Here is a 24,797-nt window from a genome sequence, read left to right as displayed (position 1 = left end):
ATGGCTGTCAGTCTGCCTATGCTATGGCGACATTTAGTGGTTTTATGATTGACATCTCAAGGCAACGAACTTGAAGATGGGAACAGTGGACATTTTTTAAATTCTGCTGAAGTATCTATGGACGAGTGTCACTTCACTGGAACTTCACAATTGATAATTACGTCCTTTGAATTTCTTCTGTTTTGATTCGTTTTCAGTTTGTTTTTGTTTAAGGTTGATGGTATTTATGCGCATGCTTATTCACAATTTACATTCTGCCAAAAAGAACTGCAAATGGGTCTTTGATCATTTTTTGTTTCAGTGATTGTTGTTTGTTTGTGTCCGTTTCTTTGCTCACTATTGGATTCATTCGGCCTTTCAGTCCCGATCTCTCGTAATTTCTCTAAAATTAATCTTCTCTTGGCATCATAATTATTTATGTCTCCGAAGTAACAAAAAAGAAAGATTCTTTATCCCTTTCGATAATTTTAGTGGAGCTGTTAATAGTTCGTGAGTCACTGATTGCCAGGCGTAGTCCATCGATAAAAATCGATATCGGAAATCAATCGATATCAATGACATGCAATATTTGTTGATCAATTGTCAGCATGCTGTCAGCAACAAAACGGGAACATAGATTTGCATATTTTTCACACTTCAAATCGGTATTCCAAGTCACGCACTCCAATTCTCTCCTTTGGCAGCCCGAGAGAGAGCGAACCGGAGCTACTCGAGTACTAGCAGGGATTTGCGCAGGTAAAGTAGAAGATAGTTGTGGCAGAAACATTGGTTATATTCCCATTTTCCAACAAAGAAACCACTGCAAACCTACACTCCGTTTGTAAGCCGAATAAATAACAAGTTCAAACAGCAATCGTGATACACTAAGGAAAAAGAATAAATTCGCACCCGTAGTTTATGCAGAGTTTCTATGTTTTAGATTCACTGCGTGAAAAGTTAATCGTTCAATCGTAACTCAGTATAAATGAATTGCAGTTCATATCACATTTGACAAATGGTGGAGCCCATACATTTCAAACATGAGCTGCGAGCCGAGTAACGAATTGAAATTGAATGAAGCTATTAAGTTTTGCTCTAAAACGAACTCGTAAAATAAAACTACTTCTTCCCAGTATGACTTAACACTGAACTAATCCGTGTTTCGTCACCAATTTTCTTCCTATACCCGAAATGCTGCTTATGCTCCCCTGGTAATTAAATATTCAAACTCTGTTAGGTCACGGCATAACCAATTTATGCACATTGCAATGCCCTCCTACGTCAATCAGATGGTAACGAAATTGTTTTAGTCCTTTCGAGCAATATGTATCTTCACAACCGTCTACATATTATTACAATTAGTGGAGAGAGAAAGGCAAATATTAAAGAAAAAAATCCATTTATCATTGCACCAGTTTGTTGCCATTTCATACCTTGCTCCGATGGCATAGGTTTAAACAGCTGTCACGGTGATACCCTTCCATTATGTAATAAAAGTAAACAAACAAGTTTACTTAAGGACGGACCATCACTTTTTTAGCGGCGGTAGTTTTTTTTTTTTTTTTTTTACTAATTTTAATTTTCAAAACACAATTCTACAAACATTACAATGCAGGTCTCATTACGCTACTCTACTTACAGAACATTACTTACGTTGCCTACAATACGGGTTACTTATGCTGGCAATACAATACTGAATACAGTTTCTTACAGAATATACAATTACTTGCAATACGGGCTACTTACACTGCTAACAATATTATACTCTACTTACATTACTTGCTATACATACAGTTACTTACAATACGTTATACTGTATATTGACTTTGAGGAGGGAGGTGTACTTCTCACTAACACAGTTAATTAAGACAGATTTTCAAGATTGTATTTAATGATTGACTTACTCATAAAATCCTGAATGGAGATGGCCAGGCTATTTAACTTGCTTGAATAAATTTAATGGCGCATAAATAAGGCAGTGTAGTTGAATTTCCGTACGTATTATTGCTATGTCGTGGGAGCTCGCAGTAATACCGAACAAGGTCTCCTCTGTGGTAGGAGAAATTTGACTCGCATTCACTTGGTTGAACCAGTTCAAGACCTTTTGGGTAAACAATTTGGTAAACATACATTCGATAAAAGAGTGCTCAATTGAATCTTTATCTCCGCAGTATAGACATTCACCTTCCGCCTTAATACCAAATCTGAATAATTCTTTCTTAGTTACTATCGTTCTATGGATTAATTTAAATTGAAACTCTTTGAGTTTAGTTTCCTTTCAAATGTTTTTCAGTGATTTAAAGATCTTAGTCCATACGTCCTTTTTTAAAGAGAGTTTTTCGCTCCAACGTTTAGGGCCCGTTTGATCTTCGGTGTGAATCTTGTCGTCAAGCAAATTACAGAAGTCCTTTGAGTTAGCCTTGTACAGATTAATTTGTGTCGATTCGTTGAGGGAAAAGATGCTATTATTCCCGGTAAAAAATGATTTGTTGATGATGTCGGAGCACTTGGCTAGAAACGTTAAACGTTCCGGAATAGCGCTAACAACTTGATAATACTGTAAAAAATTGGATTCACAGGAATATTTATCACGGAACTCGTGGAATGTTAAAAAACTTCCACTTTCATTCAATAGGTCATTAATCGATAGAATACCCTTTTTAAACCATTCACTTAGGAAGATGGGTTTCCCGTCCACCAATATATCTTTGTTATTAAACAATACTAGCTCCTGCTTTTGATCGTACGAGTAAAGAGTTTTTAATTCATGGAAGAAGTCTAGTATCTTCTTATAGAAGGGCGGGAGGTCTTTAAAGTAATTCGTGTCGTAGTTGCACCTTAGTAGAAAGTATAAGAGGAACCACAGGGAAAAAAATCGACCAAGTGCTTTCTATTATCCAGGTCCTGTTTTTTATGTTAAAAAAAAAAAAATTGCACGAGCTTCTTGTCCACCAAAAATACTCCGATGTACAGCCTGAAAGTGAGAAAAATTTCCTGCCCCAGCAAATTGCATTATGTATTTTCCAACCTCGTTACCAGGGTCTTTTCCCTGCCAGGGAAAAGACCCTGGGAACGAGTTTGTGTATTTTTTCCTTGAAATTACGGGGGGTGAGGGGGGGGGGGGGCTAAAGCCCACCCCGTCCCTGACCCGCATTACACACCATCGCAGGTCCAACCCTGAACCAAACTGCTGTATGTCGTTTATTACTAGCTTTTTTGTAACAGTTGCCAGGGTCATCTGAAAACCAAAATGGCGCGAGGAACATGGCGACGACTGTTGCTGCTTTCGATGTGGGCCATAGTTCTCCTACACATTCAGTACGTGAAGACAGAAAAACGACTACGTTGCGCAATGGTAAAGGATTGGTTTCCAAGTGATGTTAAACCTCAAACCTCAAAGCCTCCATATGTACTCGACGTAATTAGCCCAGATGGGAAGTCCGTACTTGACGATATGTACCGTGGTGAGCCACATTACGGACCTGAACAAGAATTAACCTACACAAGTAAGATATTTTGGATTACCTAACCTATACAAAATGTCAGATGCAAAGTCGACAGGTCACGTGGAAGAGTAGATATATAGATGTCCGGTACCTATGTTGGAATTCCCTCATGTAACTGGTTTTATCATCCTTTGTCGACAACTTTTTCATTATTGCCTGTGTGCTTGTCAAGGCCTTAGTGATCTTAGTGCCTGAGTAAGGACAAATTTGAATTCGATCTCTAGAGAAACGGTTTCTCTCAAAAAGGATTTTCACGGTATATAGATACACATGACAAGACTGTAATATTTGTGATTTCTTGATTTGTTCTGTGAATAACGTAGCAATGTTCTGTCCATTTTGTTCCCTGATTTAGTCTTCCTGAATGGCACTCACTCCGACAATGTAACAGAGATGTTTACAGGCTTTATGATTTACGTCTACAACGAATTTGAAGATGAAGAAAGTGGACATTTTGTAAAACCACTACCTGCTGGAGTATCCATGGAAGAATGTCACTTCAATCAAACATCACAATGGGTAATTACTTCCTTTGGACTATTTCAGCGTTTAATAGGTTTTTTTTGTTTTTCTTGTTTGTTTATTTGTTTTCGTTGTGGTGGTTTTGGTATTTATTTACTTGCTTAAGAAATTAGGGAGCTTAAGAAAACCACGACGGCAACGGCAACCAGAACGCCACAAAACAAAAGACTTAATGAGCAGAACAATGGTTGTGCTCGTGCGTTATAAATCTTTGCCGGTACATTTCTTTGCTGTCCTCTGCAAAACAAGAACGTGAAATGACTAAGTTCTGCGTATTTTGGAGAACGCTAACGATGGCGGCTAACTTTTCGTATTTTTATTTGGAATTGAACGCTGGCATTACATATTAAATTTTTAACTTGAACAAGTTTTGAGACCGGTAGGAACAAATCTAGACAACTGCAAAATGCGAAGGTACGTAAAATATAAATTCATTTTTTTCTAGGCGTTCTCCTTGGGGTCGCCGTCGTCATTGCTTAAGCACTCTATTCTCAAGCACTATAACCACTTCTCAATTTAACACAAAAACCCTTCTCATTTACTTTTTCCTTTAAATCACATTCTGTTTTCATTGTTCGTTTTTTTCTATCCTTTCTTTATTTTAATTTTCAATATTCATTCAGCCTTTTACTCCGATTCCTCTTTATTCGATTCCCACCATTTTCTCTTGTCTATGCTTTGTGACGAAAATATCTTATTTAAGTACGAAAAAGAAAGGTCAATTATTCATTCACGAGCATTACGTGGATCGAGCTAAAACGTGAGTCGCCGAGTAATTCTCGTACAATTAATTTTTCAGTTTTAAACTACAATCGAAGGTATGCGCAGTATAAGAAACTTATGCCGTAAATCTCTGAAATTAAAAGGAATATATTCAGCAGATGGAGTAAATGTAGAGCATAGTGCCAAGTCAGCCAGTGACATTATCTAGGAATCATCCCGTAGTACATGAATTTTTTTTTTCGTTTTTCAGATTGAATATGTGGAAAATTCTACTTCCACCAACCGGAGCAGTCTCCAAGTGAAATGGAAGTCACCCAAAAAATATCCAGCAGGAAAAATTACGATAAGGTAAATATTGTATTGTTAGTTGAGTGAATAAGACTACGAGTAGTCCCTGTTTTGCTTAGTCCGTCGATCGAGCGAGACCGTACATAAACCGCGACGAAAAATTGGCTGCGTGAACTCCTGGTGGCGAGCCTAGCCGCGATTTCGCGCGGCCATTTTTTCCCCTCGCGGTTTAATTTCTTTCGCGTCACGCACGACGGACTGAGCGAAAGAGGGACTTCTCGTAGTATTGTGTGGGATCGAAGATCAAACGCCCTTCGCACTACGAAGTCAGATGTGTCTTAGGCCGTTCCTTACGTGTTCATTTCCATAACCTTAACTATAGGGACGAGGTTAATTTGAAAAATTTTAAACCAAAGTCAAAATTAATAATGTCCTCATATGTTTATAAGTTCATGATAAATTCGAAAGCTAGCGTTTTGAGCAGTATTAGACCTTGCCAGGGAAAACATTACCAAATGTCAGTTTTATTTTAGGCAGCAACCTGATTTTCAATTAATTTTTCAGCCTCTTTGTTTTATTGTGGCATAAACTGAAGTTCAAAGAAAGATGCGAATAAATGGCACTGTTTATAATTGTCCTTCCGGACTTTTAAAACCAATCTTTCTATCTTCTTCATTTAGTGCCAGTGTTGTCAAGGAGCAAGGCGTTTACTGGGAAGGAATCACTTTGACTCTAAATCGTAAGTTTTACAAGAGTCGATTCTTGCCCCTTCCTCTCCAACTTGTGCATGTGAGGTTGAACCTCACATGCACAACCCTCTCTGTCATTCAAAGAGTATCAAAACCACGAAATGAATCTTGGCTGGGTACATATATAGTACACTCTGAGACCGATAAACAAGACACGACGACATCATATGAGATAAGAATCACGTCATGATGCCCGTCTCCAGGAGGCTACTGTGTTTATTATCCTTCAAGTATTTTGTTGCAACACGCACAGTTTTGAAAACTGGGAAATATCACTCGGATATCCCCCAGTTTTCGCTGGAGCATATTCAGTCAAGTGACACGTTTAGACCAGTCGCGCGCCAGCGAAAATATTTGATGGATTATAAGCTAGGATATTTGTCCTTGTGCTACGCTCTCGGAAAACTGTCAGCTTTGAGGAACAGATAATGTCCAAGTTTTGGAAAATGGGGTATATTATTTAGATATTTCCCAGTTTTATCTGGGGCATATTCTGATCAGACACCCTAACCCTAAGTGTTTAGACCAATCACGCGCGAGCGAAGATATTTGATTTATTATAATACAAGTCGTTAGCCAGCGGTCGGGCGGAATATAGGTCAATTGCTATGTATGTCAACTATATCCAGTATCTAACACAATTTAACAGGTACCGCGTTCCAATGCATTTAAATTTCCATCGGCGATTGAAACAGTTGGTTTGAGAGGCTACCGGCAGATGAGAACCGACCCCAATGTATAAACGTTTTGAGACCATTAACCTGAACAGTCTCACGGATGCCGTCGTTTCTCTCTTTTCTCGCCGCTAATACGCCCGATAACAGGCTTTATTATATGGCAAGCCAAGATGAACCAAATCTTGCGCTGTGATTGGCTACATATACCCGAGCGGGCAAGATGGAGCTTGCTCGCTCGGGATTACCTGCTGTGTCCCGCAAGAAAATAGTGTTCTTTTTCTATATAATCAATCCTTTATTGACCAAGCTTGTCAAAAAAATATTTGACTCCATCTCAGCTCCATAAACACGTAAAAAAAACACTTGAGAACGACGCCAATATCCAGCCATCTTGACCGAACAAGCTTGGTCAATGATCATTACCCATATGTATCTGTCAGATAATAACCTGGTTTGTTTCTTTTCCAGATTTGTGTCCCCTACCAGGTTGTGCCGATGTTGAGGATTGCCCTCATGGTCTTGCCAAGACCAAATTTGGATGTCAAACTTGTGAATGTGCAGGTTAGTGTATTGGGTTTCGGAGAAGATAAAAGGTCTAATGAGGAGAACAATGGCTGTGCACGTGCGTTATAAATCTTTGTCCATTTCCTTGTCGTCCTCTGCAAAACAAAAACGTGAAATGACCAAATTCTGCGTGGTCTGAGGAACCCGAAAGACAACGGCTGATTCTTCGTATTTTTATTTGGAACTGAGCGCTGTACCTCATTGCATATTTAGTCTGAGCACGTTTTCTGAGCCATTGGCGTAGTGAAAAGATCTAGACAATTGGGAATTTCGCTGGTAAAATATAAATTCCTCTGTGACTAGGCTTTGTCCTCGCCGTCGCCGTTGCTTAAGCTCCCTGATATTTCGGAGGGGGGGACTTTCAATCGGGATATCGATGTTTATTTATGGATTCTGGGTACTAGTTCCTTTTGCTCCGAGCTCCGAGTTTCAAAGCTACAACCCGTGCTTCGCTTTAAGAGCAAAACGAAATGGAAGGGAAATGGGCGGGATAGGAAGAACGTGTACCATCTTGTTTTCGATTCACGATTGATTCACGATTGATGCTTGTTTCTTTTTGTTGTTCACAGGTGCTGGAAGCAACACTATTGGTTTCATCAGTCTTCTGGTCATTGTGCTTGCGTTGCTCTCAAATTTGAGATAAATTGTCACCGTTTTTTCATGAGAAGAAAAGTCTTGCGATCGCAGTTTCAAGTTCCTAGTTAGTTGTAATAATTAGTCAAGCAACAGAAGCTTGTGAAGCTTGTGGGCGCCTTTGTATTCCCTATAGCGATGTCTAACACAAAGACTTAAGTGACTTATTGTCCCAAAGTTTACTGGCCGTTTTTTCGTCAGTGATTGTTTCCCTAATGTAACAGGGTCTGGTGGGCTTTGACTGACAGCTGATAATTGGTTAAAATCGTAACTATGAGCTTAGAAATAACGCAGTTTTTTCTATCAAATACATGAGATCTGCAAAATTTATTGGTAGTTGAGAAATGGACTGAAATTTGAAAAGATCGATGAGACATTGCCGAAAATATCTCTTATAACTCAGTCATTAAAACCACCATCCAGACACTCGTATGACCAAGCTTACGCGGGACCGTATTGGTCCCGTATTAGTCCCGTAATAATTTGGGATTAGTCTCGTATTAGTCTCGTATTAGTCCCGTATTGGTCCTAACACCCCGTCCCCCTCCCCCCTCACCCCCGATTCGGTCACTCGCAAAAGCGCAAATGAATGATAAGAACAGCACAAGCGTTTTTCGATTGTTTGTTGAACTCGAGGAATCACCTCAACGTAACCATGAGCACAAGCACCAGAACGATAGTCAAGTTTATTTACATTAAAACTGAATAACTAACAAACCTCACCACTATTACGTCAAATATATTGTGCCAGGTAAACACTATTAACTAGCTTCCGATCATGTTTCACTGCTCATTTGTAATGCTAACTACTCTATATTGTACAGATGCGACCCGTGTAGGCCGAATTTAAACTATTAACCAATCGATACATGATACAGAAATCATATTTCACTGCATTGCTAGAGATCGCTGAAGAAATCTCACTACTGCTACCGTTACTAACTACTCGCTCACTACTGCTACTTACTAGTCTTAGGGTTACTTCACTGAGTGTTAGAACTTCCTATGTGTATATACATTTATGTTAAGTCGCGTTCGAAACAACTTTGAAGCATTGTAAAATACACCAGCTTTTCGAAATTGTCTACGATATACCAAGTATAATACTATTCTGTGAGATTTTTGAAAAGATAACCTAAGAGTAATTTTTCACTGGCTGAGTTAAATGAAATAAGTGAAAAATGTTTTCTCACACGCCACTGGGGCCTGGGTATAGGTCATGTGACCTATGGGGTGGGCAGTTGTTTTTGTTGCGTCCGCCATTACCGACTTTCCCGCCCATCCACCCAAAGATTTTCAGTTTTTATCCAATACCAGTATAATGTACAAGCCTTGAACTTTTTTGTCATTTCCAGTCTTTAGCGTAATACTACTTGTTTTAGCCAAGGTCAGGCGGCAGCGGTCAGCTTGACATGGCTACCAGCAGTGGTGTGTGAGAAATAGGGTTTCCATTCACGGTTTCTTTGTTTGCTTCCATAAAAAATTACCAAGAAACGTTTGAATTGACCAGAAAATATATATTATAAATAAAAAAGTTTGTTAAAAGAACTCAGGTTTAGTGAACAGTTTGCTTTTTCTCCTCCAAAGCAAGTTTTCAGTTTAAAATGAAAACCACACGAACGCCAGGAAAGCCAACATGAAGGAAATACCTGGGAATCCAAGTCTGCTGGCTCCATCTGAAAGAAATAAAACAAACAAATTGTGAAGGTTGCATTTCAAAGTTCACATCCTATTATTTTTGTTACAAGCTACTAACATTCTTGAGTAAAGATAGACGAGAAAAGTCTCGGTTCAAAGATTTTGAAGTTCATAGCTATGGTTGCACTGCAAATGTCCCTCTTTAGTTATTTACTTATCAGTTAGTTTGAAAGTTGTGTTTAAACCACGTGACAAGCTGTTCAAACTCTTTACTCGCGTGCTAGAGAGGGGGAGGCTTAAGGGGGGGGGGTAGGGAGGGGGAGGAGAGATAGCAAAGTTTGTTTAAGCTTTTTTTCCCGACACAACTTCACCAGTCCTGGGTTTCTCTTCTTCGACTGTTTAACAGACATTCATCATCTCAAATTTATCAGGATAGAGGTCCAGTGACAGCTAGACAATTTTTGGACAGTTTTCTAAACCAGGAGAAACACAATGGCCAATTCTCAAGTCACAAGTTCTAACGAGTCGACGCCAATGACCAGCTATCACCATCACATACCTCTGGCCGTACAACAGGGTTACATGTTGTTCGATGAACCATTAAAGTTTCTCAACTGCCGTTAGAAGAATGTATTGTAGCCAGTAAGGAGAATTAACAACTCGATGTTATATAATGGGTCAATTATGTTAAAAGTTTAATTGATGTTAAAAAGTTAACAATATGAAGTGTGATTGTATTAGATTTTACTCACTGCACTCGCCCTTATGAGCCACTGAAACACTGTTCTTTTCCATTCAAGCTTTAGACTTCATTGAACATTCGTTACTGCACGTTTTATCATCCGTTCCACACACAGGATTGTAAACAGTCACACACACGAAGTCATATTCACCCAAATCACGGAGGGTCTCGTGTTACATTCTAAATTTCTTCAACCTCTCGCAGCCACACGCTTAAACAACGTAACCATTAGTTGTTTTCCATGCAACCTCTAGTACCTTAAGTAAGTGTTTTTTTTTTCTAACACAATCGGGACGTTTTAGGCCTGGAGTGGTTCATACTAGCGACATAACGACATAACGAAATAATCGCTTATAAATATGGGTGACCCTCTACGAATTATATGCGCATTTTAGGCTCCCTTGGAACGTTCAAAATCAAAACTTGTGCCGGGAGAACAAAAACAAAGATCAAATACGTAACAAATACAATTTCCCTGTTTTCCGAGAAACACCACACACAAAATACGCAAAATTGCGGTCAATGTAATCGGTCAATGTAACTACTTCATTAAAGGAAGAGGGAGGAATTATTATTGGAATTAATTTCAACATTTTAAAAAAGCTATGTTAAATGACATCGTCTATAAAAGAGCCACATTAGAGATTCGATCATTACTCACTATCGCATTCCCCATTAAAGGCCACTATAATTTTCTTCTTTTGCTCACAAGCTTCACGTTCCATCGAACACTTATTGCTGTATGTTTTATTATCTGTTCCACACACCGGAGCATATATCTCGGCACAGGCAAAATCACAAGAATCTGCAAACAGGCACTAAAACTTTCATGAAATGCTGCAACAGCTCCTTACATTAACCCCCAATCCCTCTATTACCCAACCCTTGCCACAACCCCACCTCCTTGGAGATCATTTTTGAACAGGAAGTCATGTAAAAAATATTAACTTACAGCATTTACAAGTCTTTAGTTAACAAAATTGATTAAGATTGCCCCTGACCAATAGTTTTCAATATTCAGTGGAAATGTCCTGCCAGTAATTTCTCAGAATGTCCATTGTTGAAAAAAATGTTTTCATCATAGAAGTGATGGTATTTTTAATGAGTTGTGTAAGCCAGGGCAGGGTTGTTCAAACCCTGATTAAGCTAACCCAGGATTAGTGAAAGGCTTTATTTCAGTTTTGTGACATTTCAGTGAGGTGTTCTGTTTATATTTTTTGTCGTTCAGTTGAGTTTGAATAATCTCAAACTACACGAAACATAAGCAGAGAAAAACACTTTATACCCAAAAAATTAATACTTCAGTTAACATTCAATCATAGGTCAGCGTTAACCGCCTTTTGAACGACCCGGTCAAGTCTGCAAGTATTAGAGCCCAGAACTTTTACTTTAAGTATGAATATCCCAGAGCCACATTAGAAATACGATCATTACTCACTACTGCATTCCCCATCAGAGGCCACTGTAATTTCCTTCTTTTGCTCACAAGCTTCACGTTCCATTGAACACTTATTGCTGTATGTTTTATCATCTGTTCCACACACCGGAGCATATATCTCGGCACAGGCAAAATCACAAGAATCTGCAAACAGGCACTAAAAATTTTCTGAAATGCTGCCACAGCTCGGCTTACATTAACCCCCCCCCCCCCCCCCTCCATCCCTCCATTACCCAACCCTTGCCCCAACCCCACCTCCTTGGAGTTGATTTTTGCACCAAGGCGGGGTTGTTCAAAGCCTGATTAAGCTAACCTAGGATTAGTGAAAGGCTTGATTTCACTGAGGTGTTCTGTTTACATTTTTTATCCTTCAGCTTTGAACTTGAATAATCTCAAACTACACAAATCATAAGCAGAAAAATTACATTAAAAAATTAATACTTAATCAGTTCACTTTTAATCCTAGGTTAGTGTTAAACGCCTTTTGAACAACCTGGTCAAGTTTATAAGTATTAGAGCCTAGAACTTTTACTTTAAGTATAAATATCCCATATTTAATTTACTGTATTCATTTTGTCTTATATTTTTATATATTCTGATACAATACCTGAGCACTGACAAGTCCTGCATCCATAACTGTCATATTTATAGAGCTGGCCTGGGCATGCAACACATTTTCTCAATGGGCATGCATCTGGAAATATTTAATGTAAATGACATTAAACTTAAGAACGTGGACAACTGATGCACTATAAGTTATAGAACACTTCACTGTTCAAGAACATACTGAACAAAATTGGCTTAAAGTCCTAACTGCAGATGCCAGAACCCTGGCTAGTTTCCATTCAAAAATTAGCCCCATGGATGGGGTGCTAATCCATCACAGGGTTACCCCCAGGATTAAATTTGCCAGTACCCAGGTATATACAGCTGGGTGGGGAGGGGCATTGTAAGGCTCATAGTAACATGTCTTGTCCAAAAGCACAACACAACAACCCAAACCAGGCCTGAACCCGCACTGCTTGATCCAAAGTCTGGGCACTAACCATTAGGCCAAAGTGCCCCGGCCTCTCCCAACAGGTACCCTGTTGAATGACAGAACACCTGGACCCTGTAAGCTACCAAGTCACCCATCAAGACTACTTCTCTAGAGGTGGAAAAAGAGTATATGTGTCTAGCCCAGGAAGATCCAATAGCCCCATTATGTGGAGGGCAGAAAACAGTCTGCTTGTGAAGTCCAAAAACAAGATTCATGTACATAGCTGGCAAACCTTGCTTGATCTAATTAAGACCACATAAAAATTGCTGTTTCTGAGATGAAAATGTTTGGGGTTATTGATAACAAAAATTAATAAAACAACAAAATAGAATCAAACATTAACTTACATCTAAGTTGAGCTTTGAATCCTTCATAATATATTGGAGGATTTGTCTGTAACAATACACTTGCACTGAAACAGATTTTCACAGCACAGTTTAGAATATATTTACTTACCATTTTGATATTGGCAGATATGTTAGTTTGTGCACTTTGCTATTTATATTATGTTTTTATTGATCTTATTTATATTATGTAAGTAATACATCTGACTGTATTTGCAAAAATGTCCCCTTGGATTTGAAGATATAATCACATCTTCAAGGTAACAAATGCATTTATTTTTTTCTCAAGCATCTGAGTGGGCCGGAATCCTAAAGCCTTGAATTTGATTGGCTAATCATATGCACGTGACCACTCCAGCTTTTAACAATACGGCCCACGGGCCAGATTTTTTTCCCGCTGCCTAAATTTTGCTCTTGAAAGTTAGCGGTAAATGTCAATCTTTCGCCTTTTTCACACATCCATCAACGATTGGTCAACGCAAGTTTATCTCTGTTCACTTTAAAATGGCAACGAAAGTCACTGTAAGTAAATTCAATTAAGTGTTTTGAAGTTGTAAGAGTTTGCTTAATTGTTTGTAGCTTGGCGCTGTAATGGCGTGTAATCCTGTGTTTCTCTCACCGTAAAATTTGAGTCAATTTCAGTCGAGTTTACCTCTCTGATCGTTGCTGTATTTAGAAGAAATTCTGTGGAATACATTTAATGAATTTCCTTGCTTTCTGCTATTCAATTTACGGTAGAAAAGAGACGAAGTGATTTTAAAAGCAATGACTGACAGAAATTTTTTTGTAGTAAAACTTGAAACTTCGCACGAAATTTCACACCGCAAAAACAATTTTGGAGAACTTAACTGAGTAGCAGTTCGAAAAAAAACTGTTTTTTAATACATCTTTCTTTGTCTACTATCTGAGTTACTCGCTCGCTGCCGAGATTTTTTGCAAATCATTAGTAGACGGTGCGCAAGCCGATTCAATGACAAGACCACGCATTACCATTCAAGACCTCGGTCACAGTTTTTCACCATATGGACCTCCCAGCCGGCAAATAACATATATGCATTACTCACAACTAACAGCCAACAAACATTTATAAATACTGTACATTAAGTAAAAAAGGCAAATAAATAGAATGAATGAATGAAAAACAAACACCTTGACTGGAGAAATCTACCATAAGTTATCAATTTATTATTACATCTTTTCATCGTCTGGGCTTTTCTGAATGGGTTATTTGAAAAACTGTAATCTTCTAAAATAACATATTAACTGTTTACATAATTATGCAGTACAAAAAGTGGCACATTAACAAATGATTGATTCATTGCATTAAGTGCATCTCCATAAGGATCTCGTACTAAGTGGATAACAGTAGTTTCTATTAATTTGTATGCACCCATTAGCCTCTTTTGCTTAGGTCATAAAATAAGTATAATATTATCCATTACCAGAACAAACATGAACCAAACTCTATTATAACATAGTGTGTGTGCTAGTCCTATCAAATTCCTATTGAGCCATCATGAACAAAATCTCTATGTATGCACAGCCATGCGTATATAAGACGAGGTGAGCAGTTTCAATTTACCTGCAAAATTTCCATCAAGTTTATGGCAAGTTCCTTTTGTTTAAGTTTTGGCAAAGTGAAGATTATTCCAAACAATCCAAACTCTACATAATTTGAGCCTTTGACTTTTCAGCAAGATAAAATGTTTACTTAAACCTGAGTATTTTGACTTTGTTTGCCTACATTTTTATCTTAATTTTAATTAATCAATTTTAAGAAGCATATTTTTTGTTGACAATTTTAGAAACCAGGTTAAGTGTTTTCATCCAACCATTGCTCAACTTATTGTAGCGTGTTAGGATCCTAATGACCTTTGTTTTCCTCCACATTGCACTGTGAGAACTTTGAAGTCAATCACAAATAAAACATGTTTTAGTGCCCAAGTTGTTGTCGCCATGTTATAAAAGAATTGGTTCATGCTTTTAGCTGTGCATACATGTATATCGAGTTATGGATGCACTTGGGAAGCTAATGGAGAACATTCAAGAAGCTAGAGTTGCTCTCGCCTATTACCTTGAGCAACTCTTAGCTTCTTTCATGCTCTCCAAACTTCCCGAGCGCGTCCATAATTTGAAATATGCATGCTAAGCATGAACCAATTCTATATTTACCTAAATGTGATATTGCCAGCATAGTAACCATCTTTTGGTGGCTTCCATATCAGTTTCAAACTTGTCCAGTTTCCATCTGATGTGGAGTTTTGCACCAACTGTGGAGACATCAAAATGATAAACACAAGCAGCTTGACAAAGTTAAATGGTGCCGACTCCCTTTGAAAAAACACCCTTGAAATTAATTACTCAATTTTGCAATTTGTTTTAATTAAAATATATCAAATTACATTTTTCAATCTGACCCAATGCTAAGTACAATTAATTTATTAAAACAGCAGATTTCAAACCCACTTAAATGTACCACACATTTGACTGCAGACACCATTATTGAATTTGAGTCTTGTAAAGTTTTATCCATCAGACTAATTACTATGCATGACTGCTGGCAACAGAGAAGTTTTTGGCATTCATCTTAAGCAAACTGGAATAGTTAACAAATTGAATGTGGTATAGCATGGTCTGTACTCTTATCAACAATGAGTACACATCATCGCAGTGGTCAAAATGTTGTGGACCCAAAAGGCACAGCTGAGTGAGTCCACAACAAATTTTTACCACTGTACATGTGATGACACGTACTTGTTATTGATAAGAGTACAGACCACGCTAAACCACACTCGATTTGTTTTTTACCACAATATCAAAGATAACGAAAGAAATCTTTGTCAAGATTTGTTGACAATTGACAACTGAAAACACCGACTCGGACTTGAAAGTGCAGACGCTGCATTATGCAAATGAGCCACTTGTACGCGTCAGACTTTCCTTTCAAAAACTTTTGCAAACTTGTTCAACATGCAGAAACAAAAAGAAAAAAATGTTTGGGAAAAGAGCAATGACGTGTACTCTTTGTCGATAAGAGTATGGACCACGCTAAACCACATTTTGATTTGTTTTCTACGACAATATCGACATCAAAGAAAATGTTTTTTTCAGAGCACGAGCTGAAAAAGGCATTGCGCGACACATTTACCCAAGCAGCGTGTTAAGGACTCTTATTGACAATGGCAAATTAGCCAATCAGATCGAGAGATTAGCAGCAATTGTGGTAAAAACTTGTTTAGCTTGGGCAGTTTGTTTTCCCATTACAGACTACATGATATTCTCTAGAGAACGGTTTTTTATCTTTCTAAGAATTATTCAATCATTAAATTATGTACACGCATCTATTTGAAAATTTGAAAGCAAGAATTCTCAAGAGTAGACATCACATGACCTGAAATGGGGCAACAAACTGCCCAAGCTAAAAAGGTCTATTATCCTCTAAGCTTATATTTGCAACAAAAGGTTGCCAGAACAGGACAGAAGCACTTAATACCTCAAAATGTTACATTCACAGTCAATGTACTAGAATTTTCACTCAAACATGTTCAATGAAGTGAAATTAAAAAGTTGTCTTGTGTAGAAGTTCAGTAAATTTTACACCAATGTATTCATTTAATAAATTGTGTCATTAAATAGCACTCAATAAACAGGACACCTCACATTTATTATTTTCCTTTGTTCACTGCACCAACTATATCAAGTACTCTGACTTAACTAACTTGAAGATTGTTGCAATCAACTCCCTCGATTCCTGCTGGAAAATCTTCTGGAACAAAGCGACCATTGGTATAACTTTTTACAGAGTTCTCAGCATATACAATAAAACCAATAAATCTTCTCATCTTTTGGTCTGCAGTCAAAGAGCCATTCAGGTAAACTGAAAAACAAATTCCAAGTCATACAGGGTTCTTCAAAGTTAACATTGATAGTAACTGTGTACTGTGAGTCAGTGCATGTATTATACTATATAACTAAACTCAGGTCACTAACAGTCAATTTGATTAGAGTCTACAGTGCCTCTCCTTAGTCCTAGTAATAAATTTTGGGTTAAGTATTAAGTGCTTGAGAGGGTTCTCAATTAAAAGCAAGGCTATAGAGAAATAACAATGAACAACATTCTCTCTGGGAGCCCTTAATATCATTTCCTCATCTATCATGTGACACAAAGACAAATTTCCCAAGTTCCAAGTCTAAATTCAAACACTGGCAGTTTAACACGATAAACTTAAAACATTTAGTGGTCAAAAGAGTTAATAGGTGAAATCATATATTAATAATTTTCATTGTTAATTATTCTCCACCTTACCTATGTGAGAACTTTGTGGAGTGTATCTAGGTATTGATTCACCGTCAGGGACATATCCAGTGACACTTAACTCATAAGGTAAATTGTCTGCAAAGGTCAGGGGAGATGTTCCTGGAAACCAAGATTTCATGCTTGCACAGGATGACACATCTGCACACTCCACCCATGCCAATAGGATTATGAAGACAAAACTGGCAAGCTGTTCTTGTGGCTTCATCACTGAAAGATAAGAAAAAGGTACAAGAACTGTAACATTTATTTAGTGTAGGACAGTATATAAAATCTGGCCAGACTACATGTATGCATAAATAAAGTGGATCTGCATGCTTTCCCCAAATGTCTTCCATTTATACTTTAATTTCTAAACTTTCCACCACAACCCACAACAGTATCACCACTATGGTTGTGTGGGCATATCAGAAGGGACTTCCTGTTTTGTGAAGGAAATCAAAAACACAATAACAGGTCTGAGGACATGAAGTTATTGCTTAATTATACAAACCTGCACAAAGATTGCAAAGCTATTAAGACTTAACATGTGTTCACTGAAAACACAGATCAAAGTCCAGGGGCAAATTAACAAAAGTGGCATACCCTGTATGCAAAATATGTTTCCACAAGGGTGCTCTCTGCTGGCTGGAAGCTAATTATCCTTTGGCTTGCTGGGATCTGTTAAAAATTATTGCCACTACTAGGTTTGCACTGCATGTGCTTGTGTTGAGTTTGTCAGTCTGTGAAGTGTGCCTTAATGGCCTTGTGAAAATACATGCAGGTGCTGTCAAGACAATGGTGTTGAAAAACTCATGAGTGTATTTTTTTAAAGATATGTTCCATGCTGTTTCAAAGCATAGGGTATCCAAAAGTCATGAAGCTTTGTGGCAGTTAACTTTCCTATAAATACAAGTTTTTAAATTTAAATGATCTAAAGCAGCAGTACCAGATGAAATTTACCGACTATTGATGATGATTTTACAACCCTTAGCTAGTGAACCTCACTGTAAAGGCTGAGACACACTAGGTGACAAGTCACTGCGACAGGTCTCTGCTACAAGTCCCTCTATGTGTACTGCTTCCAACTCAAGTCGCTGCGACAACTGGTGCTCGATTCTGCACAAGCGCCACAGTGATTTTTTTGAACTAGTTTTTTAATTCAACATGGTGGACCTACATGCAGCAAAGGCCAAAGAAAAAGAAGCTTTTAATTCTGTTAATGATGCTGTTAGATAATGAAGAATATACACAAGCTGATTGGTGCACAGATTATGCCAACACTTCTTTGAAACCAAGTGGATCAGCATCCTCTTTTGGAGTGTCTTTCTCCTGTAGTCTTTGTGACTTTTATCCCACTGGGCCGGGTTGTTCGGAAGGCGGTTAACGCTAACCCAGGATTAAAAGTTAACTGAAGTACAATTTTTTTCTTGCATACAAATGTTTTTCACTGCTTATGTTTTGTGTATTTTGAGATTATTCAAAGTCAAAACAGAAGGCCAAACAATAAAAACAGAAAATCTTACCGCAAAGTTACAAAACTCAAATCAAAATTCTCGCTTAACCTCAGTTAGCTTAATCAGGCTTTGAACAACCTGGCCCAGGAGTCTTTTGTCTTTATAGAACTGGATTACCATTTTTTTTGTGGTTACATTCCATGTTGAAGGTGATGAGTCCTCGGATTGCTCAAATTGTTGTCCATCCACATGTTCAGTCGCCATTTTGAACAGGCTAAGGAGGGATCGTGGGAAACTGAATGATGCTCTCTTATTGGTTAATTTATATTTCGTCGCAGAGACGTGTCACAGAAGTGTACACACATTGCGACAATGCTGCTTTCACTCATTTTGTCACTGCAGTAAGTTGCATGAATTCAAACCAGTTTGAATTCGTGCGACTGATTGTAGCGACAAAATTCTGTCGTAGCAACAAAGATTTTCACAAAATTTTACCATCTCACACCAGGTGAATTGTTGTGGCAACTGTCCCCGTGGCTTGTCGCGGTGACTTCATGCCCAGTGTGTCTCAGCCTCAAATGGTTTATTTAGATTGTGTGCCCCAAATACCACACCTAATTAAGATTTGAGGACAAGTAAGCAGAACTGGTACATCTATTTCTCTGCTACGAAATGGAACTTTGGATACATACGTTTTCTCCCAAGAGTACAGAACAGCAAAATCTTTCCCTGAAAATATTACTTGAAATAGTTAAAATTGTTTACAAGTTCACTTTTTGTGGATTTTGTTTAATTCCAAATCCGGCCCAATGAATAATGAAAATTTCAAGCTTTTCGGCTTCATCGAACTAAATTTAAAGACATAGCAAGCACATGAGATATAACACCTGCGAACAAGTACCTAGAGCTTCAACGCAAAGACTGAGTACACAACAAAAGTTGGTGCATTTGACAGCTCGTACAGCTGCGTACAGCCGGCCATAGGAGAGCTTAATTAATTTTAGCCAGCTGCAAGCCGGTAATTCTTACCTTGTTTTTTGATCATAAAATCTTTCACAAAAAAGCTTTATCACACTCTTGCAAACACTGATGTACTTATATGTGCAGTGAGTTAGAAGAACTTGTAATATTCCCTTTCAGCGATGCATGGTGTGCAGGGTAGAACTACAACAACTTGTTAGAGGAAACAGTCACGCAAATTAACTGAACCGCCAGGAACTGGGACTTGACTGGTTTCTACCTCATTTCTGAATGCTCGAAATGTCCCCTGACACCTTGCGTAGCGAATTTCTGTCTACAAACGCCCGAATCGGATATTGCTTCTAAAAGTACATCGGGAGGTTCAACAAATGGGGATTTAATTCACTGTAGTTTTCTGCGGAGAGCCATACTTTATAATAATTTAGAAAACAGTCTTAAGAAAATACGCGCGCTTATTGGTTAAAAATCGTGTTTCTATTAAGGTGGTATGGTACCCTCAATAATTACCCTCAATATGGACCAAAAAGTTCGTTTAAATATGGTGAAGAAAGATCAATTGTGTGCTATTGCACTCAAGAAGAGAAATTAAATTTCTAGAGTTTTACTCAAAATGGCTGTTATGGAAACCAGCCACAGCCTTTTGAAGTAGTGTTTTATAGTATTGACGCCAACATTTCCTGCTCTTTTACAAAACAAGAATTGACTGTCAAATAAGCATATCATGTAATTTTCTGCTTTGTTCTGGGATATGCACCTAAGTTTTGACAGTTAACTCTTATTTTCAGTGCTTTTTACAGCTTTATTTGGAAATAACCTTATTTTTTACCACACCCAGTGGACAAATCATCTCATGTCACATGACAGACCTTAAAGTGTTACGATTTTTCAGAAGTTTCAGAAATTCTACTTAAAAACCTTGCAAAGTAGAAATGTTGGCCCGAAGTCAGTCGGTACAAAAGTAAACTTGTGAGAAAAATGCACTTTAAGTTTCTTACACGAAGTATTAAGCCTTTAACAGCCACAAATAGTGGGAGGGGGAGGTGCAAATTGGATCTCGGGGGCCGGGGTGCAATGGTTGTTCTATTTTGTAAAAAGTTACCGCAGTTGTGGGAAATATTCCTTGTCATAAGGGAAATGAATGAGCCTGTGATGGCAATTTGAGGCAAAGCTTTTCACAAATAATTATACCAATCGAGTTGTGCATGTCTTAAAAGTTTTTTCTAAATTGTTTCGTTCATATGAGTTAAAAATAATCTATATTTTTGGTCACGTTCTTATAGTAGACAGTCGTTGCTATGGTCGTTGCCACGTGCAAAAACTTATACCACTGTGTACTTTCCTCAAATTTCACACTCATCTGGAAGGAAATTCTGCAAGATCGTTTCAAAATTTTTTTGACAAGTCCTCAAGGGTCTTACGTCTTGTATTTCCAAGAAATTGAATTTTTCATGAGCATCGACATATTTTAGGGTACCATACCCCCTTAAACAATTATATTATGAGCTCGAGATTTCTATTTAACAAAAAGATTCCATGTTGCCGTGCGTCTGTTCAGTAATAGATCACAGATGACGTCAAAATGTGGTAAGAACAAAAAAGTGGCACACGAGGCGATAGCCGAGTGTGTCACTGCAACCTCGTGGAACATGGAATGGAATCTATAAGGAAACAAACTACTACAGAAAAAGCTTTTTTATTTCAAAATCTTTCAACATAACTGGAAAGCCGGCCTTTGCCCACTTTGACGAACACAAAAGAAGCCATTTGACATAATCTATTGTCTATTAAATCTCACTGGTTTCTATGCGTAGCAAAAGAATTGTGGTTGGTCCAAGAAAATCACGCCACTGTCAACTTGCATCGAGCGTCGCTACTCGCAGAATAAAAACTTACAGCGAAAGCAGAATTGAACTGTGAAATCTACAAATCTTAAAGAAAATGCTGGAAAGTAATATCATTTTCTGTCATTAGAGCAGCCCTGTGAGCCGAATAGCTTGGACGCTTGCCTTGAATATTGTAGGAGTTGAAAAATACGCTCCGAAAACTTGCGGTTGCGGTCAACACTGGAGGCCATTCGATTCGAGTTTGGAATGAAAGAAGCGTTATTGACGGTGGAAATTTGTGTCCTCCATGGTTGGTGATTTGATATAGTGTCGGAGACACCTTATAGTTGCGATACAGTTGGCCGTGAGCTGTTGTGAGCTATACTTTGCTTGCTGCTGTGCTCTGAAACGGACTGGAACGTTCGCATCGGAAAGCAAGGTTATGTGATTATTTTAACTGATTTTAAGAAGTGATGTTTCATTCCTGACATCAATCAGAGTGTCAACAGTTATTTTGAGACTGAGAAAAAATGAATCTTTTCAATAAATTAATCTCATAAACATTTTGTTTATCGGGTTTGTTAAATTCGAGATAAAGCAATCGTTCTCTCTTTACTCTTTACTCTTCACTCCTCACTCCTCACTCCTCACTCCTCACTCCTCCCTCCTCCCTCCTCCCTCCTCGCTCCTCCCTCCTCGCTCCTCGCTCCTCGCTCCTCGCTCCTCGCCTCTCGCCCCTCACCCCTCACCCCTCACCCCTCACCCCTCACCCCTCACCCCTCACCCCTCACCCCTCACCCGTCACCTCTCATCCCTCACCCTTCACCCCTCACCCCTCACCCCAAATAATGTTGCAAATCTGCAACATCTTCCCTAAGAGAACAAATCACCGGGATACAGAATTTTCTAGCTTCCTGGATATTCCGCAGTCCATAACCTTATTGCAAGACGACGGCAACGCTATCCACTCAAGGAAGCCACGAGGAAAGCACAAAAGGCGAGATATACATTGCTCCATAAAGAATATTTTCGTTAATATGAGTTAGTTTCGTTTCTCTCCTTTTTTGACTCAAAAGCACTTGACTTGTTATTCAGGTAGCGCCTTCACTTGTTTGAATTATTGCTGTTTAGGTAAACAGTTAATAGCCTCCAAATCACAGTTGTGAAGTTTTAGAGTTGGTGGAGTTTTATGGACAAACTCGTTACGACTGTCATTTTTGTCGATTTGAACGTTATCGGTGGTCTTAAGTTGTTTGTTTACTTGTCGTTTTATCTTTTCTTAGACCAAATAATACTTTGCATAATTATGCTACTATACTTTTGTGAAGGTGCAATTTTGAATAATCATTTTATACGGTATGTGCTATGCCGTAATTATGGTGATTGTATTCGAGGTGTAAGTTTTTCTTTTTCGACAAAAACACCCTGCAATGTGATAACGAACTTTGAACTGGATTCGTTATTGAAAAGTTTGGAATTTTGCGGTCCTCCGGCCTGCTTACTGTTACAGTTCTGATAAGAAAACGCAGTGGTTTCGAATTATCTCTCTCTCTATAAATAAAGCATTAACTATAAGACCAAACAAATTAGTTACCAATTAGACTACTCAACCAATTTCAAACTGTAGTAAAACCAAAACCAAAACCAAAGTAATTGCCTGATTACTTTCCACAACCGGTCTACCGGCTATGAACGCCAACCATATGATACTGAACAATACCACGTCAGTTAATTATTCCTCTCTACAGTACTTCTTTTATATAAGTTCCATAGCTGACTTATATTTAATATAAAATAAGCTTTTCCTCGCCACCCCTAACCTCAAAAAACCTTGGAAAGAAATAAAATACTCAATAAAACCGTCGTGACTTGGTAGAATTTTTAACACTATGCTGTGTTGGCGTCTTTCACCAGCTACGCGGAAATGACCGAAGGTATTGGGAACGGCGAATCCATGAGGCACAGGAACTCAGTTGCAGAAGAAGCCATGCCCATGATGTGAGTGGCAACCTCCTCAGATCATTCGGCTGCTGCTGCGGCAGTTTTCCGACATCTTGGTGCGTATTATTCCAGTTATTCACTACGTAATAAAATAAACAGTTTCCGATTCGCTAGCAATTATTCATTTGGGTCCGGCAAGCGTGCCATTTTAGGTAAAGCTTCTTGAAAACTGAACCGAATCTAGATGATTCTTCGTTTCTACATTAACCAGTCATAAAATTGAAATTACGCATTAATTTAATCTTTTAGAAAACATCGAAACTGTTGTTCGATCATTTGTTCGTCAGAAGGATAACTACAAAGTCGATCAACAGTGGTGGATTTAGGGGAGGGGCCTAGGGGGCCGTCCCCCTTATTTGAGTGAAAAAATATCGCAGAAAGAAGAAAAGCCGGCAGGGCAAGCACCCCCCTCCCCTTTAGCACACGGTCTGGATCCGCCACTAATCAATTATATTGACTAGATTGCATCGCAGTTAAAAGTTGTTCACTAAATGTAATCTCCTCTTCACCCTTGTCCGTATTTTTACAACGCCAAAATGAAGGCATTGAATAATCTAACTTGATTAGATAAACAAAAGCTAAAGAAACTTACAAGAATATAAAGCCGTCTTTTCGGTCAAAAAAGAAGTTATTGTGATGAAATAGTCCACTGGCTGTTGTTAAGTTTTTGTCAGTTCCAGCTTTTGGACATCTCATTATTTTCCCCGAACAGATCGCAGATGAGAATCCAACTGCAGTTGAACCTCTATTAAGCGGCCCCATGTTAAACCAAACCTTATAAAATTCTTCCTTTCTCTAAACGGTAAAACTAGCCAAAAAACAAAACAAAACCATCACTAGCCGTATGTTCGATGCTAACAACATTTCGATAAGAATTTATGTGCGTCATATCAGGCTTAACAAGTGTACGCTATAATCGAAGGATATTCACAAGAATATATTTACGTTAGCCTTAAATCGGCAGAAATATAATATTCAACCTGGACCGGAAAAACAATATTCTTATAAATAATAGAATGTATTATTACTTCTTTGATGTAAGAATTTTATTTTACCGCGGACATCTAGCATTTAGAGAGTTTTCCCCATTTTGAAAGTTTCTTTTTGTGCATGTTAAAGGGGCTAGCTCACGGTGTTTTAGGTAATTGTGTTTCTATTCGTTAGTTATGAGCACTAAACTTCAAATTGACAGAGTCGCCGCGTTATACAGGTAAAATCATGGCCACATAAAAAGCAAAGACACTTTCGAGCATTTTCAAGCAAAATCAATCAATCAATCATAGAAATCGAGAGCGAATAGTCTAATTGTTTTCGTATAAACCTTCTAGTCTTTCAAAACTTTATCTGAATGTTGTTCACAGACACGTCGAAAAAGCAACGAAGCGGCTGCCATCTTGTT

General features: G+C 38.3%; 2 protein-coding genes across 4 annotated transcripts; one reads left to right on the top strand and one right to left on the bottom strand.

Annotated features, from left to right (window-relative positions):
• The first annotated feature begins 659 nt into the window (after positions 1-659).
• Positions 660-7,859, top strand: LOC145496645 (uncharacterized). The gene is made up of 7 exons (XM_081476355.1): positions 660-735; positions 3,205-3,485; positions 3,841-4,004; positions 4,981-5,078; positions 5,699-5,757; positions 6,913-7,005; positions 7,578-7,859. The coding sequence occupies exons 2-7, from the start codon at positions 3,230-3,232 to the stop codon at positions 7,649-7,651; spliced, it is 744 nt and encodes a 247-aa protein (XP_081332481.1). The 5' UTR covers positions 660-735; positions 3,205-3,229; the 3' UTR covers positions 7,652-7,859.
• A 556-nt stretch (positions 7,860-8,415) lies between these two features.
• LOC145496644 (uncharacterized) lies at positions 8,416-19,807 on the bottom strand. Of its 3 annotated transcripts, XM_081476354.1 has the most exons (10): positions 19,495-19,807; positions 17,743-19,033; positions 17,149-17,367; positions 16,562-16,719; positions 15,015-15,112; positions 12,846-12,910; positions 12,067-12,153; positions 11,460-11,603; positions 10,683-10,826; positions 8,416-9,317 (listed from the first exon to the last, which is right to left on the bottom strand). In XM_081476354.1, exons 3-10 carry the CDS (start codon positions 17,363-17,365, stop codon positions 9,241-9,243), a joined length of 990 nt encoding a protein of 329 aa, XP_081332480.1. In that variant the 5' UTR covers positions 17,366-17,367; positions 17,743-19,033; positions 19,495-19,807; the 3' UTR covers positions 8,416-9,240. The 3 variants fall into 3 exon arrangements, with proteins under 3 accessions (XP_081332480.1, XP_081332479.1, XP_081332478.1); XM_081476353.1 differs by having other exon boundaries at positions 17,743-19,807; XM_081476352.1 differs by lacking the exon at positions 17,743-19,033 and having other exon boundaries at positions 19,623-19,807.
• Between the last annotated feature and the right edge of the window lie 4,990 nt (positions 19,808-24,797).

This window comes from Orbicella franksi, chromosome 9 (genome assembly GCF_964199315.1).
Source record: "Orbicella franksi chromosome 9, jaOrbFran1.1, whole genome shotgun sequence".
NCBI lineage: Eukaryota > Metazoa > Cnidaria > Anthozoa > Scleractinia > Merulinidae > Orbicella > Orbicella franksi.
The sequence above is the reverse complement of the archived record's forward strand: the minus strand, read 5'-3'. Positions and strand labels throughout refer to the sequence as shown.